Below are 13,822 nucleotides of genomic sequence, written 5' to 3' on the forward strand. Positions count from 1 at the left end.
TTTACGCTATTTTTCTGGGTTTTTTTTTTTTTTTTTCCTTTTTGGACCTTAGATATCTTGATGTTCCCTTTACTTCTATATCCCAGGAATACAGAACTTTCCCCCAGATCAAAGACAGAAACAGTAGCTTTGAATTTAAGAATAGTCCAAAGTAACGATTCAGCAGTATAAATGTTAGACACTGTCTGATAAAGTAACAACTAGCTAAGAATATAGACCCTGGTTACAGTCCAGATAAATTCACCTGCAAGACATATTTACTACAAGTGCCAAGGTTTGGGGAGGGAGGGAGGGAGGGAGGGAGAAAGAAGAGGTATTAGAATGAAATGGCTGTGTTACAACAGCTGGACCAAAGAGCAGTGCTCACCTTAGCAGGCAGCCCGTGTTCTCCCTTGCCTTCTCCTGGACTGGATTCCTCACTTGGGGGGGAAAAAATGATTATCAATGTATGATTAACACTTATGGACCCTGGTACTGTGCTGGGTTTGGGTACAGTACAAGTAAATAAGACAATTATTCTCCCTCTTCAGTCTATATTTAGAAGCAGGAATAAACAGAAGTTTTTAATACAAGAACCTAGGACAGTATTAAAAACAAGATATGAAGGATACTCTAGATAGTACTATGTACTCTATTTTGAAAGTAAAAGCCTTTCTGCAAAAAAGAGGATATATAAGCTAAGATTCCAAAAATGAGGAGGAACCAGCTAAAAGAAAAGAAAAAGGGTTTCAGACAAACAGAACAAGGTATGCTGAGATGTGGAGTCAAGAGAGCTTACAGAACATGTGAGAAACTCTAAGGCTGTTCAGCCCCACAGTATAACATGTCCCCTGCCATGCTTGCCTCCCCAGAGCCTGGCCTGTCTTAGGTTCACAAGCTGACTGTAGGCATAGCAAAATGCACTCTAATCCTAGCTAAGATGTTTTCAATTACTTTTCAATAAGCTGAAGTCTCTGACGGATATTCTCTTTTGGCATGAGCAGATGCATTCTGGAATCTTTAAACAAAATTTCAGTTTCTAGATCAGTTAGGTTTCTTTTCTGGACAAGGACAGGGTCAAAATGGCAAATGGAGGAGATTATACTCACACAAAGAAATTGATGCAGGCGAACTTGTGACTTAAATTTAATACTACATTCTAATCTTTATAAAATAACACCACCACAATGAAAAAGAAGGGAAAATACCCTCTCAGAATCACTAAGTGATTTTATGAAAGCGTCATCACTTTCAGGGTCAGGAATTCAAATCAGCAGTCTTTTCCTGCTAGCTTCAGTGAGAGATGAGTCCATTCACTCTGCAGGTTTACAAAGAATCTTGAAGAGCTAAAAACCAGTGGAATACTCAGTAACAAGAATAGATCCAGTGTACTTGTGCTCGAGTCCTATTTACTTAAGATCCAAGAAACAGTATTGAGAGAAGCCTATTCTGGCTACAAGGCTGATTAATATAGGGTCACTGATTCCAAAAGAACACAACACGTTAAATGCTCTGTAGACTTTAAGATTGTTAGCTCTACCTTTATTTTGCCAAGTACATCTGAGCACAAAAGACTGGCCTGTTTTAGAGGTGCTTCCATTCTATAAAAAAAAAAAAAAAAAAGCAGCACTGAAGACAAAGAAATGTCCTTGTGGGACTTCCCTGATGGTCTTGTGGTTATGATTCCTCATTTCCTTGAAGGGGGCACAGATTCCCCCTTCCCTGGTAAGGGAACTAAGATCCCATATGCTGCCAAAAAATAAATAAATAAAAATAAAAGCAAGTACCCCTTCACTCCCTCACATATGGATGCTGCTGCTGCTGCTACTAAGTCGCTTCAGTTGTGGCCGACTCTGTGCGACCCCATGGACGGCAGCCCACCAGGCTCCCCCGTCCCTGGGATTCTCCAAGCAAGAACACTGGAGTGGGTTGCTATTTCCTTCTCCAATATGGATAGGGTCACTTTAAAAAAAAAAAAAAAAAAAGCCCCTGAGTAATCTGCAAACTCCTTAGGTAGTCAATTTCTGCCACCGAGTGACCTTTCTAGAATAGTGTAGTCAGCTTTCCATCTATTAGCACCTCCAAAAGCAACGCTCTTTTTCTCTTCAGCCAATCTTCCATCACCTGCAGAGGAGTTCAAATTCTGGCTCTATCACTCTCATTGCCAGTCATACCAATGAATTCAAAACAGCAATGTACTCTCTGAAATGAGAATGACACCTTCCCCAATTGCAAGCTTCATAGTAACCAGAGGGGAGCCCTTGAGAGCAATTCCACCACCTGTTACACTTCCTAATATTAAAGTCAGATCTTCACTTACTCTGCTCTGTTCTTTCAAGAGAAGGCATTTTACTGTGCACTTCTGGCAACCCACTCCAGTACTCTTGCTTGGAAAATTCCACGGTCAGAGGAGCCTGGTAGGCTACAGTCCATGGGGTTGCAAAGAGTCGGACACGACTGAGCAACTTCACTTTCTTTCTTTTCTTTCGTTATGGAAAGGTGTTAGAATCTCTGTGATGAAGAAGGTTATAGCCAACACTGACATTTAGGAAGGAGGGTATATATAAACATAATGTTTATCATTCAAACAGACATTGTTTATTGCTAGTCTTTAACACTCTCCTTTCCTTTTGACAATAGTTAAGACCAGTTCTCAAGAGTCATAGCAACAGGACACTTACAGATCGCCACGGGTTTTCCTCTTGCCATTGGATTTAAGGAATTGTTTTCTATAGGACTCTGGAGTGAAGGGATTAATGTTGACCAGAGCCAATGAGGTCATCTCATCAATGAAGGGGCCGGGTGTGAGCTTCAGATGCTTAGAGCTTCGGGGGAGAGGCTTCCCTGTTGAAGAAATCATTGACTGGCTCACCTGGCCCTGAATGAGGATGACAAAAGGCACATCAGAATGGAGTTAATTAAAAAAAAAAAAAAAAGATTCTGTATCAGTTAGGTAGTTAACACTGAAAGGGATCTTAGAGGGTACCTGGTGCAGTGCAAACTAGTTGCATGGTGACTAGTCCTCTTGTGAAACATACAGATCCCCAGACTACCTCTAGACATTTTGATTCATGGGATCCAAATAGCAATCTGTACTTTCATTTTAATGTTTTTTTTTAATTGTGGTAAAAGTCACAGAATATAAAACATACTATTTTAACCATACTTTACTGTTACGTTCAGTATGTTCAGTGGCAGTAAGTACATTCACACTGGTGTACAACTCTCACGCAATCTGTACTTGTGTCAAGTTCCACCTGCTTCCCCTGGGCGATTCTGGTTAGCCAGCTATGAGACCACCAGTTCTAGTCCTACCTCCAGCTTTTTAAAGGTGACACTGAAGCTTAGACAAATAAAAATGACTCTAAAAGACCCGGCACTTTGGCTCCCAGAGTGTATACTTTAATTTCCCCTCAGTTATTCATACCAATATTTGTTGCCTACTAAGTAGCAGATCGGAGAAGGCAATGGCACCCCACTCTAGTACTCTTGCCTGGAAAATCCCATGGATGGAGGAGCCTAGTGGACCGCAGTCCATGGGGTCGCTAAGAGTCAGACACGACTGAGCGACTTCACTTTCACGTTTCACTTTCATGCATTGGAGAAGGCAATGGCAACCCACTCCAGTTTTCTTGCCTGGAGAATCCCAGGGACGGGGGAGCCTGGTGGGCTGCCGTCCATGGGGTCGAACAGAGTCGGACACGACTGAAGCGACTTAGCAGCAGCAGCAGCAGCAGCAAGTAGCAGGTGGGCTTCCCTGGTGGCTCAAACAGTAAAGGATTTGCCTGTAATTCTGGAGACCTGGGTTCTTGCTGGGCTAAGTGCTGAAGGGTGAATTCCAGCTCTTAAAAAACATGAAGTCCACTAGTCAGCAGCTCACAATCACTTTGTAAGGGAAAGATTTCATAGACTAAGCATGGAAGAAGTTTCCAATTCCACTTAAAATGTAGCACCAGTTGAGAGGAGCTCCATGAAATGGGGTAGAGAGATTGAAAAGGAATAGTCTAAGCCCTTAAGATGCAAGGCTCTGCAAGGGATGTAACTAGCATACTAATCCATAGGAAAACATGCAGGACTTACCACTCCAAGTGGGGTACAGTGAAAGAGCACCAGCCTAAAACCTAACCAGAATTAAATCAAACCACAGAGGTAAGAAATCAAACAATTCTGATGAGACAGCAGGATGCTATTATGACCTAAGCACCAGGAGCCAGAGGAATGGCTGTGGTATAGATTCAAGAGGACAGTAGTAGACCCTGGGGCCAAGATATTACCTCACAGTATAATTACTCTGGGTTTCCCTGGTGGCTCAGATGGTAAAGAATCTGCCTGCCATGCAGGAGACCCAGGTTCAATCTTTGGGTGTGGCTACTCATTTCAGTATTCTTGCCTGGAGAATTCCGTGGATAGAAGAGGCTGGCGGACTAGGGATCATGAGGTCACCAAGAGTAGGACACAATTGAGTGACTAACTATAGCCATTGTATTGTGAGGCTCTTTCAGAAAGAATTCTTACCATTTTGATTGTCTCTGCCCATGATTTTTGAGTGTAGAAGCTGAAGCTAGGTTACAATATGACTCACTACATAAAAAGGTAATTAAAGATGTGAGTCTACAAGGAATGTATCCTGAACTTATTAATAAATACTCATCAAATGATTGATAGAAGCAGAAATGAAGGAAGCAACAGAGTACACATAGTAACCTAACATTGTTTTAAAAGAAGGAAAAATGGACTCAGTGAAGAGTTTTGATAAGGGCTTACATAGGTCTTAGGCTTCCCTGGTGGCTCAGAGGTTAAAGCGTCTGCCCGCAGTGCAGGAGACCTGGGTTCAATCCCTGGGTCGGGAAGATCCCCTGGAGAAGGAAATGGCAACCCACTCCAGTATTCTTGCCTGGAGAATCCCATGGACAGAGTAGACTACACAGTCCACGGGGTCACAAAGTGTCGGACATGACTGAGCGACTTAACTACATAGGTCTTAGAGTTCAGAGGGTCAACAACCTTGGGGCTATCATTGTTCAAAGCCATCAACAACGATCAATTTTCCCATAAGTTTACTGTAAGGGTTGAGTATTGGTTCAAAAGAAATAAAAACTATACAATATGGTATTTCTCAATGGTCAATGTGATTCAGAAAGCGAATTTAGAATTATAGTAAATCATTTTTCTGAAACAATTTTGTGTGTGTGTGATGCTGATTATCACAGAAAATAAAATTACACCTGTCACGTACGAAGCAGTAGGGCACCCGCTCCTGGAACAGTGCACATAAAATTCCAGTTGCTGCAATTCGAAGACAACAAAAAGGGCCTAGAAACCTTTCAGCTAAAAGTAAGGGAAAGTGTTCGTATCAAGGCAGACAGTACCGGAATTCCTAGTCAAGAAACATGAAGGCTGATTTTGTGAACACCACTTAAAATATAGGGAAAGATATGAATACAGATTTTGTTGCCAGAGTGACAGAATTATGAGTAATCCTTTTGAAATCCAAAAGAACACAGTTTGCAAGAAGATTTATGATGAAAATGAGCTCTGCTTGGAAATAAAACAGACTGAAAACATGGAAAGAGGACCAGGTGGAAAGCAAAAGTGTGTCCCAGAGAGTATAGCTAGTTCTGTGTAAGTAGCAGCTCTTATAGTAGTGATTAAGAGAAAGGAAATTTGGGGAATAGCTCCTTGACTTCCGAAGATGGTGAGAGAAGGTGGCAACCTCCCATAAGACACAACATCACAGGGACTGGGAAAGACTTTTAAGGCCCAGTACCAACCAGTCCATCCTAAAGGAGATCAGTCCTGGGTGTTCATTGGAAGGACTGATGCTGAAGCTGAAACTACAGTACTTTGGCCACCTGATGCGAAGAGCTGACTCACTGGAAAAGACCCTGATGCTGGGAGGGACTGGGGGCAGGAGGAGAAGGGGATGACAAAGGATGAGATGGTTGGATGGCATCACCGACTCGATGGACATGAGTTTGAGTGAACTCCAGGAGTTGGTGATAGACAGGGAGGCCTGGCGTGCTGTGATTCATGGGATCGCATAGAGTCAGACATGACTGAGCAACTGAACTGAACTGAACCAACTGTTAGCTTCCTGATGCTTGAATCCCTGCTACAGTATTCCTACACTAGTCGTCAACTAGTGTTCCACACATTTAGCCACAGGGAACTTGCTACCCGCTAAGGAAACTCTTCTATATCTAGATAATTTTGCTAGGAAGGCCTTATGGTGACCTGGTCATTTCACATGATTTCTGGTCCTATCCCTGCAGCAAGGCTGAGTTAAGCCAATCCTCCTTTGCTCTGCATCCCTGTCTTTAGTATACGTGTGTTGTGTGTTCAGTCACGTGCAACTCTTTGCGACCCCATGGACTGTAGCCCACAAGGCTCCTCTGTCCATGATATTTTCCAGGCAAGAATACTGGAGTGGGTTACCATTCCCTTCTCCAGGGGATCTTCCTGACTGAGGGATCAAACCCACATCTGCTATATCTCCTGCACTGGCAGGTCGATTCTTTACCACTGAGCCACCTGGGAAGCCCATCTTTAGTATAACATCACCAATTACCATCACCCTTGCCTCTCTCCTCTGATCTTGATCCCAGCTATATTTTTCATAAAGTGTGTACTTTTTCGGTTGCTTTCCAGTTTCCCTCCCAGGCTCTGTTTTCTTTCTGTCCCTTAAATCTTGGTATTTCTAGAGTTCCTAACTTGTACCACTTCTCTTCTTACTCTGGCAGACAGGTTACATAAACTTAAACACACCCATGGCTTCAACAGCTTCCGAAATGCCGGTGAAATCCAAGTATAGCTCTCCAACTGGGGTTGTTTTCCTGCAGTGCAGAGCCATGTATCCAACAACTTACACCATATCTCTTTCTCCAAACCTATACATCCTCTAATGTCACCTACCTTGATTCAAAGTACCACCTACTCAATCAGACAAGCAGGAAGCCTCACAGCGCCTGAGACCACTCCTTTCCCAGCAACCCCTCCATCAAGTCAGTTACCGATTCCTAAACATCTCTCAGCTTACCACAATCCACCACTGTCCTAGTTCAGGCCTTTTTGAGAAAAGGCCCTTTTCTTTTCTCAACAGATCTATTGTGAACACTGCCCTGCCTCGTTGGTCTCTCCCACTCCATTTCATCCTTCACATGAAAGTCATGATTTCTCAAAAATGCCTCTGACCAAAACCACTTAATGGCTCTCTCAACACTTTCAGGATAAAATCTTGGTCTAGCTCCTACCTACCTACCTACTCTTGCCCCTCTACCTGCCCCCTTGCACATCCAGACCCCTGCTGCTCTGAATAACATGTAGTCTTCCAGGTGTGGCATGATATTTTCCCTCCAGGACTCAGTAGATATTTTTCCCTTGGCCTTCAGTGCTCAATCCTTCTCTTCCTAGCAAACTCCAACTCATTCTGTAAGATTGCTCTCAAACATTGCTTTCTTTGGAAAGGTTTCCTGGTTGTCTTGAGACTTCATGCCTCATTAATTTTCACCACACTACCACTCCTCTGGCATACCTGCTCTTAACTTATTATTGCTTACTTTTATATGTCTTTTTCAATCTGTCTCCCAGAATGATGGAAATAAAAACAAAAATAAACAAAGGGGACCTAATTAAACTCAAAAGCCTTTGCACAGCAAAGGAAACCATAAACAAAATCAAAAGACAGCCCTCAGATAGGGAAAAAACATTTGCAAATGATGCGATCGACAAGAGATTTAGCCTCCAAAATTGACAAACAGCTTGTGAGGCTTAATATCACTGAAACAAACAATCCAATCAAAAACTGGGCAGAAGCCCTGAATAGACATTTGTCAAAAAAAAAAAGACAGACAGATGGCCAAGAGGTACATGAAAAGATGTTCAACATCACTAATCATTATAGAAATGCAAGTCAAAACTACAGTGAGCTATTGCCTCACACCATTTTGCAGGCACTTGCTGAGGCAGTGTGTGGCTTATCAGCAGAAGGTCTGCTAGCATATCAAGGTGTTAAAAGTCTTCAGCGAATGAATGAAAATACACATACCATGCTGTCTCCTTGCCTGGGCACTCTTGCTCAGAACCATATGCTCTGTATCCACTCTCCCCCTAAATGCCAAGTGTTAAAGCCATACCAACTTTCATTGACCTTCTTATACTTGCTTTACTTTCATTTCTTTCCTGACCAGCCACTGAGAAGCAATCCACCCAGAGAACTCTGACCACTCCTGAATCACCTACCACATGGTATCTGCAGACACATCTCCCCTCCTGGAGACTGCCATATGCTCCCAGCCCACAGTGGGTTCTCAAAAAATAAATGGATGATTGATTGGTTATAGGGACCATTGAAAACCCCACAGGTGGATGCATGAAGGTATGAAAGTAATTTGTCTACCACTCAGACAAGAAGCCTGGTATTTCCTGGTAGATGTGGCAACCACCCTCAGCAGGTACAAAGGAGACCTCTGACAGTGACTGTGCTGCCATTGGAAGCAGAGATGTTATTGCCGTGATCTTAAGTGCCTCAAGCTGAGCCAGCAGGAAGCAGATCTAATTCCAGGCCTAAGGCTCTTGTGCCATGGCACCAGTCATTCAGAGGTACCCCTGTCCAATCCTAGCTTTAATAGAATGCATGATGTAATAGGAGACCAAGCACAGCAAAAGAGAAAGGAAAATGCTTTCTCGGGACTTTTGCTTGTTGCCATCCTCAAGTTATAAAGTAGTATCAACATTACCTCTTTGTTCACCTATAAGAGCCTGTTCATCACTAGACCAAGAAAGGGTGAGGACTTCTTTCTGAAAAGAGCATCAGCAAAGATATATATAGATATATATATGTTCAAACAGTGAGGTAAACATATTAGGCAATAATAGTAAATAACCACAGAAAAATACAGCTAGTTGGCATAATATAAAGAACAATAGACTAAGCTCCAAAGATTGCATATCCAGTCCTTTCGCTCCCATTGGCTGAATAACAGGCCAGTTTTTCTCCTAAGACCTTGGTTTTCTCATAGGTACAGGTTGAGCTTCCCTGGTGGCTCAGTGGTAAAGAATCTGCCAGCCAATGCAGGAGACATGGGTTTGATCCCTAGGTCGGGAAGATTCCCTGGAAAAGGAAATGCAACCCACTCCAGTATTTTTACCTGGGAAATCCCATGGACAGAGGAGCCTCGTAGGGGGTCACAAAAAGTTGGACATGACTTTGCGACTAAACAACAACAGAGTACAGGTTGGCCTATAGACCTCTATTTTTTCCAGATCCAGTATTCTTTCACTAGGAAAGTTTTCCCCATCCAAGATTTATCTGGGGCCTACAGCAATGGTTTTCAGTAGACAGCTGGCAAGATACTTAATTCTGTTTTATGGTAGCTTTCGACTCTTCTTCATTTTCACCAGCAAATACATAATTGAAGACATATACAGAGCATGAAGCACATCCGTCACACGCCTAGGACTGCACCCTCATTCTCTATCAGCTGAACTGAAGGACCACAGGCCTAGGTGGCCTGGCTCCCTCTCCCCCCATAGTGGACTTACTTTGGGAGTGAAGGGGCTCTCGCAGTGTGACGGCCTGCTCTTGTCTGGTGGGGCTGGTGGTGTTTCAGGGCGTGCGAGGGAGTGTGACACTGGAGTCCTGAGACCCTGATCTGGACTCGCTTGGTCTCTTTCGTAAAGTGCGCTGAGGTCATATTCGTTACCAAGGGGCGTCCTGGGAGGTGTGAGCTTCACCTCTGAATCCTGACCTCTAGGCCTCTCTGGGGTTTGAGTCTGGGCCTCCTCGCTCTCCTGTGCTTCCTCCTGCCCCTTGTTCTCATGCTCCTCTTCACAACAGGAAAAGTTTAACTTCTGCTTCAGTTCTTTGTTCTCATTGTGGTCACCCATCTCAGCCAAAGAGCTTTACCACCTGGGCAAGAAGGCCTAGCAGAAGGAAACAGAGCTACTGAAACAAGGAGGAGAGAGAATGTAAGCTGACACGTTCCCCAGTTCCAGCCCTGCTTTCCTTCGGCCAACTAACAGCTACACGGAGACATGCCGTTGGTTTTCTCACTTAAGTACCGTGCACCTGTAAGATCTCAGCTTCTCCCTATTTCCATTCTGATTAAAGAAGGCTGCAGTAACTTTTTGAGCAATTAAATCCAATTTATGTATAGAACTCCCGCAGTCTCCCTGAATCCACGTGCTACCAACTACTAGGGAGCCACTTGGATTCTTTACTTTAGCATGGCTTTAAACATACACATTGGTATCTGTAATTTTACTTAACAATAAAATATTACAATTAATTTTTAAAAACACACATTTGCTAATTAGGAACAAGCTTATTATTGGAAAGACATCAACTCTTTTCTACCTCCCATTTAGAAATACAGCCCTCTTCTCTCCCCCCACTCACCACCCGCCCAGTGGGTAAAAGCAGTTCCTTAGAATTCAGTATCACCTGGATAGCATAATAATCGTCAAACGGCAGCTAACGTATCTTGGCTGGAGTTCATCTCTCTAACAGACACATACCTGAGATCTCTACCAGACACAACTGTCCTAATTCAGGCATCTCCACACTCTCCTCTCACCCCTGGGTATGAGCAGTTAAAGCTTTTAGAGAACTGGACACATTTTTATACCCCAAAGAAAAAAGAAAGGTAGAAAGATCAGCAACCCAGAAACAGATAAATGTATTACTAGAAAATGGTGACTACTTGGGCCCCAAATGCCTTATTTTGTAAAATGTATTTTCTTACTGTTTAGATATCTTTTACATACGTTATTCAATTTCTTTCTCAGAGTAGTCCCTATGGGGGGTGGGGGATAAAAATAAAAAACACTTTGAGGAGCAAAATAAGGCCACTGATATCATTTTATAGGAGAAACCGTGTGAAAGCAATCTGTGAAAAACAAAAATGATGTAATGAGCCCCTGGTGCCCTCAGGGGAGACTCTGGAGGGACTGGACAGGAAAAAGTACTTGCATGACAGATGTGGACCCAAAGTGAGAGAACTGGTGAGGATGAGTTGGCTGTGCTAGGTCTCAGCCGTGGCATGCCAACTCTCAGCTGCAGCAAGTGGGATCTAGCTCCCAACCAGGGATCGAACCCAGGTCCCCCGAATTGACAGCAGGGATTTTTAGCCACTGGACCCCCAGGGTGGTCCTGGGTTTGGTCTTGAATGAAACAAACTCACTGTCCCATCTCTTGATGGTCTTCGGTCACCCATTACTTGGCACCCACTTTTCACCTTCTCTCTCTTTACCAATCCTTCCACTCCTTTCTCCCCTCTCACTCTCTTCCTATTCCCCACCTGAACTCATGAGGAGCTTAATCCAAGAGAAGAGTATCTAGGGACATACGAAAGTGTCTTCTCAGCTAAACACCTTCTCATGCCCCAGCTTTTTAGGTGTGCACGGCACCCAAGCCTTCTTTTGTCCTTCCCGGTCCCTCCTGCTATGCCGACTTTCCAGATCATTCAACAGGGTAGCTCCCTGCTCACCTTGGTCAGAGAGCTGGCATCCCACAGGCTTCCCTGGTGGCTCAGATGGTAAAGAATCTGCCTGCAATGCAGGAGGCCTGGGTCTGATCCCTGAGTCTTCAGGAAGATCCCCTGGGTTAGGAAGATCCCCTGGAGAAGGAAATAGCAACCTACTCCAGTGTTCTTGCCTGGGGAATTCCACGGACAGAGGAGCCTGGTGGGGTCCATGGGGTTACAAGGAGTCGGACATGACTGAGCAACTAATGCTTTCACTTTTTCACAAAGAAGTTCCTGTTAACTGAGATTCTGGGCTTTGGAGTTGGGTTCTTGTTTACAAACCAGGAGGCCATATGATATAATTCCTTCACTACAGCCTTGGTGGCTATCAATTTTCCCTTCTTGAGGTCGTAACTAGTCATTCTCACCTCTCCAGGGCAGCTGGACACTGGTTCTGCTCTCAGGGAGGATGAGACTAACCTGAAACAGTCTGGATCACAGGCCTGCAGGCAGAGCACAGGGTTGGTCCATTTGTTTTCACCATCACCCCTGCCTTTCCTCTCTGCCTTGCTTGAATTCTGAATTACCTTTATTTAGGACTGCACTGTTTGCCTAGGGCGGCAACTATGCCATCATGATGACCTAGATCTTATGTTATCAGCAGTAATTCTATCAGAAACTTGTGCCATTCACCTTCCGTGTATTAGCACTCAGCAGATGAATTTGCACTCAAAATGCTAGCAAATTTGGAAAACTCAGCAGTGGCCACAGGACTGGAAAAGGTCAGTTCATTCCAATCCCAAAGAAAGGCAATGCCAAAGAATGCTCAAACTACCACACAATTGTACTCATCTTACATGTTAGTAAAGTAATGCTCAAAATTCTCCAAGCCAGGCTTCAACAGTACATAACCGTGGAAATTCCAGATGGAATTTTGAGATGTGGAACTGTGAAATTCCAGATGTTCAAGTTTGTTTTAGAAAAGGCAGAGGAACCAGAGATCAAATTGCCAGCATCTGTTGGATTATCAAAAAATCAAGAGAGTTCCAGAAAAACATCTATTTCTGCTTTATTGACTATGCCAAAGCCTTTGACTGTGTGGATCACAATAAACTGCGGAAAATTCTTCAAGAGATGGGAATACCAGACCACCTGACCTGCCTCCTGAGAAATCTGTATGCAGGTCAGGAAGCAATGGTTGGAACCAAACATGGAGCGACAGACTGGTTCCAAATCAGGAAAGGAGTACATCAAGGCTGTATATTGTCACCATGCTTATTTAACTTATATGCAGAGTATGTCATGAGAAATGCTGGGCTGGAGGAAGCACAAGATAGAATCAAGATTGCTAGGAGAAATATCAATAATCTCAGATATGCAGATGACACCACTCTTATGGCAGAAAGTGAAGAAGAACTAAAGAGCCTCTTGATGAAAGTGAAAGAGGGGAGCGAAAAAGTTGGCTTAAAGCTCAACATTCAGAAAATTAAGATCTTGGCATCTGGTCCCATCACTTCATGGCAAATAGATGGGGAAACAGTGGAAACAGTGACAGACTTTATTTTTGGGGGCTCCAAAATCACTGCAGATGGTGACTGCAGCCACGAAATTAAAAGACACTTGCTCCTCGAAAGAAAAGTTATGACCAATCTAGACAGCATATTAAAAAACAGAGACATTACTTTGCCAACAAAGGTCCATCTAGTCAAGGCTATGGTTTTTCCAGTAGTCATGTAGGGACGTGAGAGTTGAACTATAAAAAAAGCTGAGTGCTGAAGAATTGATGCTTTTTAACTGTGGTGTTGGAGAAGACTCTTGAGAGTCCCTTGGACTGCAAGGAGATCCAACCAGTCCATCCTAAAGGAAATCAGTCCTGAATATTCATTGGAAGGACTGACGCTAAAGCCGAAACTGCAATACTTTGGCCACCTGATGCGAAGAACTGACTCATTGGAAAAGACCCTGATGCTGGGAAAGATTGAAAGCGGGAGAAGAAGGGGATGACAGAGGATGAGATGGTTGGATGGCATCACCTACTCAATGGGCATGAGTTTGAATAGGCTCCAGGAGTTGGTGATGAACAGGGAAGCCTGGAATGCTGCAGTCCATAGGGTTGCAGAGAGTCAGACATGACTGAGCAACTGAACTGAACTGATGATTGTCGCTAAGGCCTCAGATATAACTAGTTATAATGCATGCATGCGTGCTAAGTCGCTTCAGTTGTGTCTGACTCTGTGGGCCTGTGGACTGTAGCCCGCCAGGCTCCTCTGTCCATGGAATTCTCCAGGCAAGAATACTGGAGTGTGTTGCCACCTCGTCCTCCAGGAGCTCTTCCCAACCCAGGGATCAAACCCACGTCTGTTGCATCTCTTGCATTGGCA

General features: G+C 43.8%; 1 protein-coding gene across 7 annotated transcripts in view; it reads right to left on the bottom strand.

The window, feature by feature from the left end:
• The window catches only part of WEE2 (WEE2 oocyte meiosis inhibiting kinase), a 30,044-nt gene extending 20,037 nt beyond the window's left edge, over positions 1 to 10,007 (bottom strand). For all 7 annotated transcript variants that reach the window (XR_015161967.1, XR_015161966.1, XM_086395175.1 and 4 more), the window contains exons 1-3: positions 9,520 to 10,007; positions 2,661 to 2,857; positions 368 to 419 (exon numbers count right to left, since the gene is read on the bottom strand). Coding sequence is in view for 5 of the 7 variants with exons in the window: in XM_086395175.1 (XP_086251301.1) it covers positions 368 to 419; positions 2,661 to 2,857; positions 9,520 to 9,864 (594 nt within the window). In the remaining 2 variants the exon portion in view is untranslated. The remainder of the gene's footprint in view (positions 1 to 367; positions 420 to 2,660; positions 2,858 to 9,519) is intronic.
• Positions 10,008 to 13,822: the final 3,815 nt, after the last annotated feature.

The sequence above is a fragment of the Bos grunniens genome, chromosome 4 (assembly GCF_055505025.1).
Source record: "Bos grunniens cultivar Pamir isolate PY7600 chromosome 4, Bosgru_T2T1.0, whole genome shotgun sequence".
NCBI classification, from domain to species: Eukaryota; Metazoa; Chordata; class Mammalia; order Artiodactyla; family Bovidae; genus Bos; species Bos grunniens.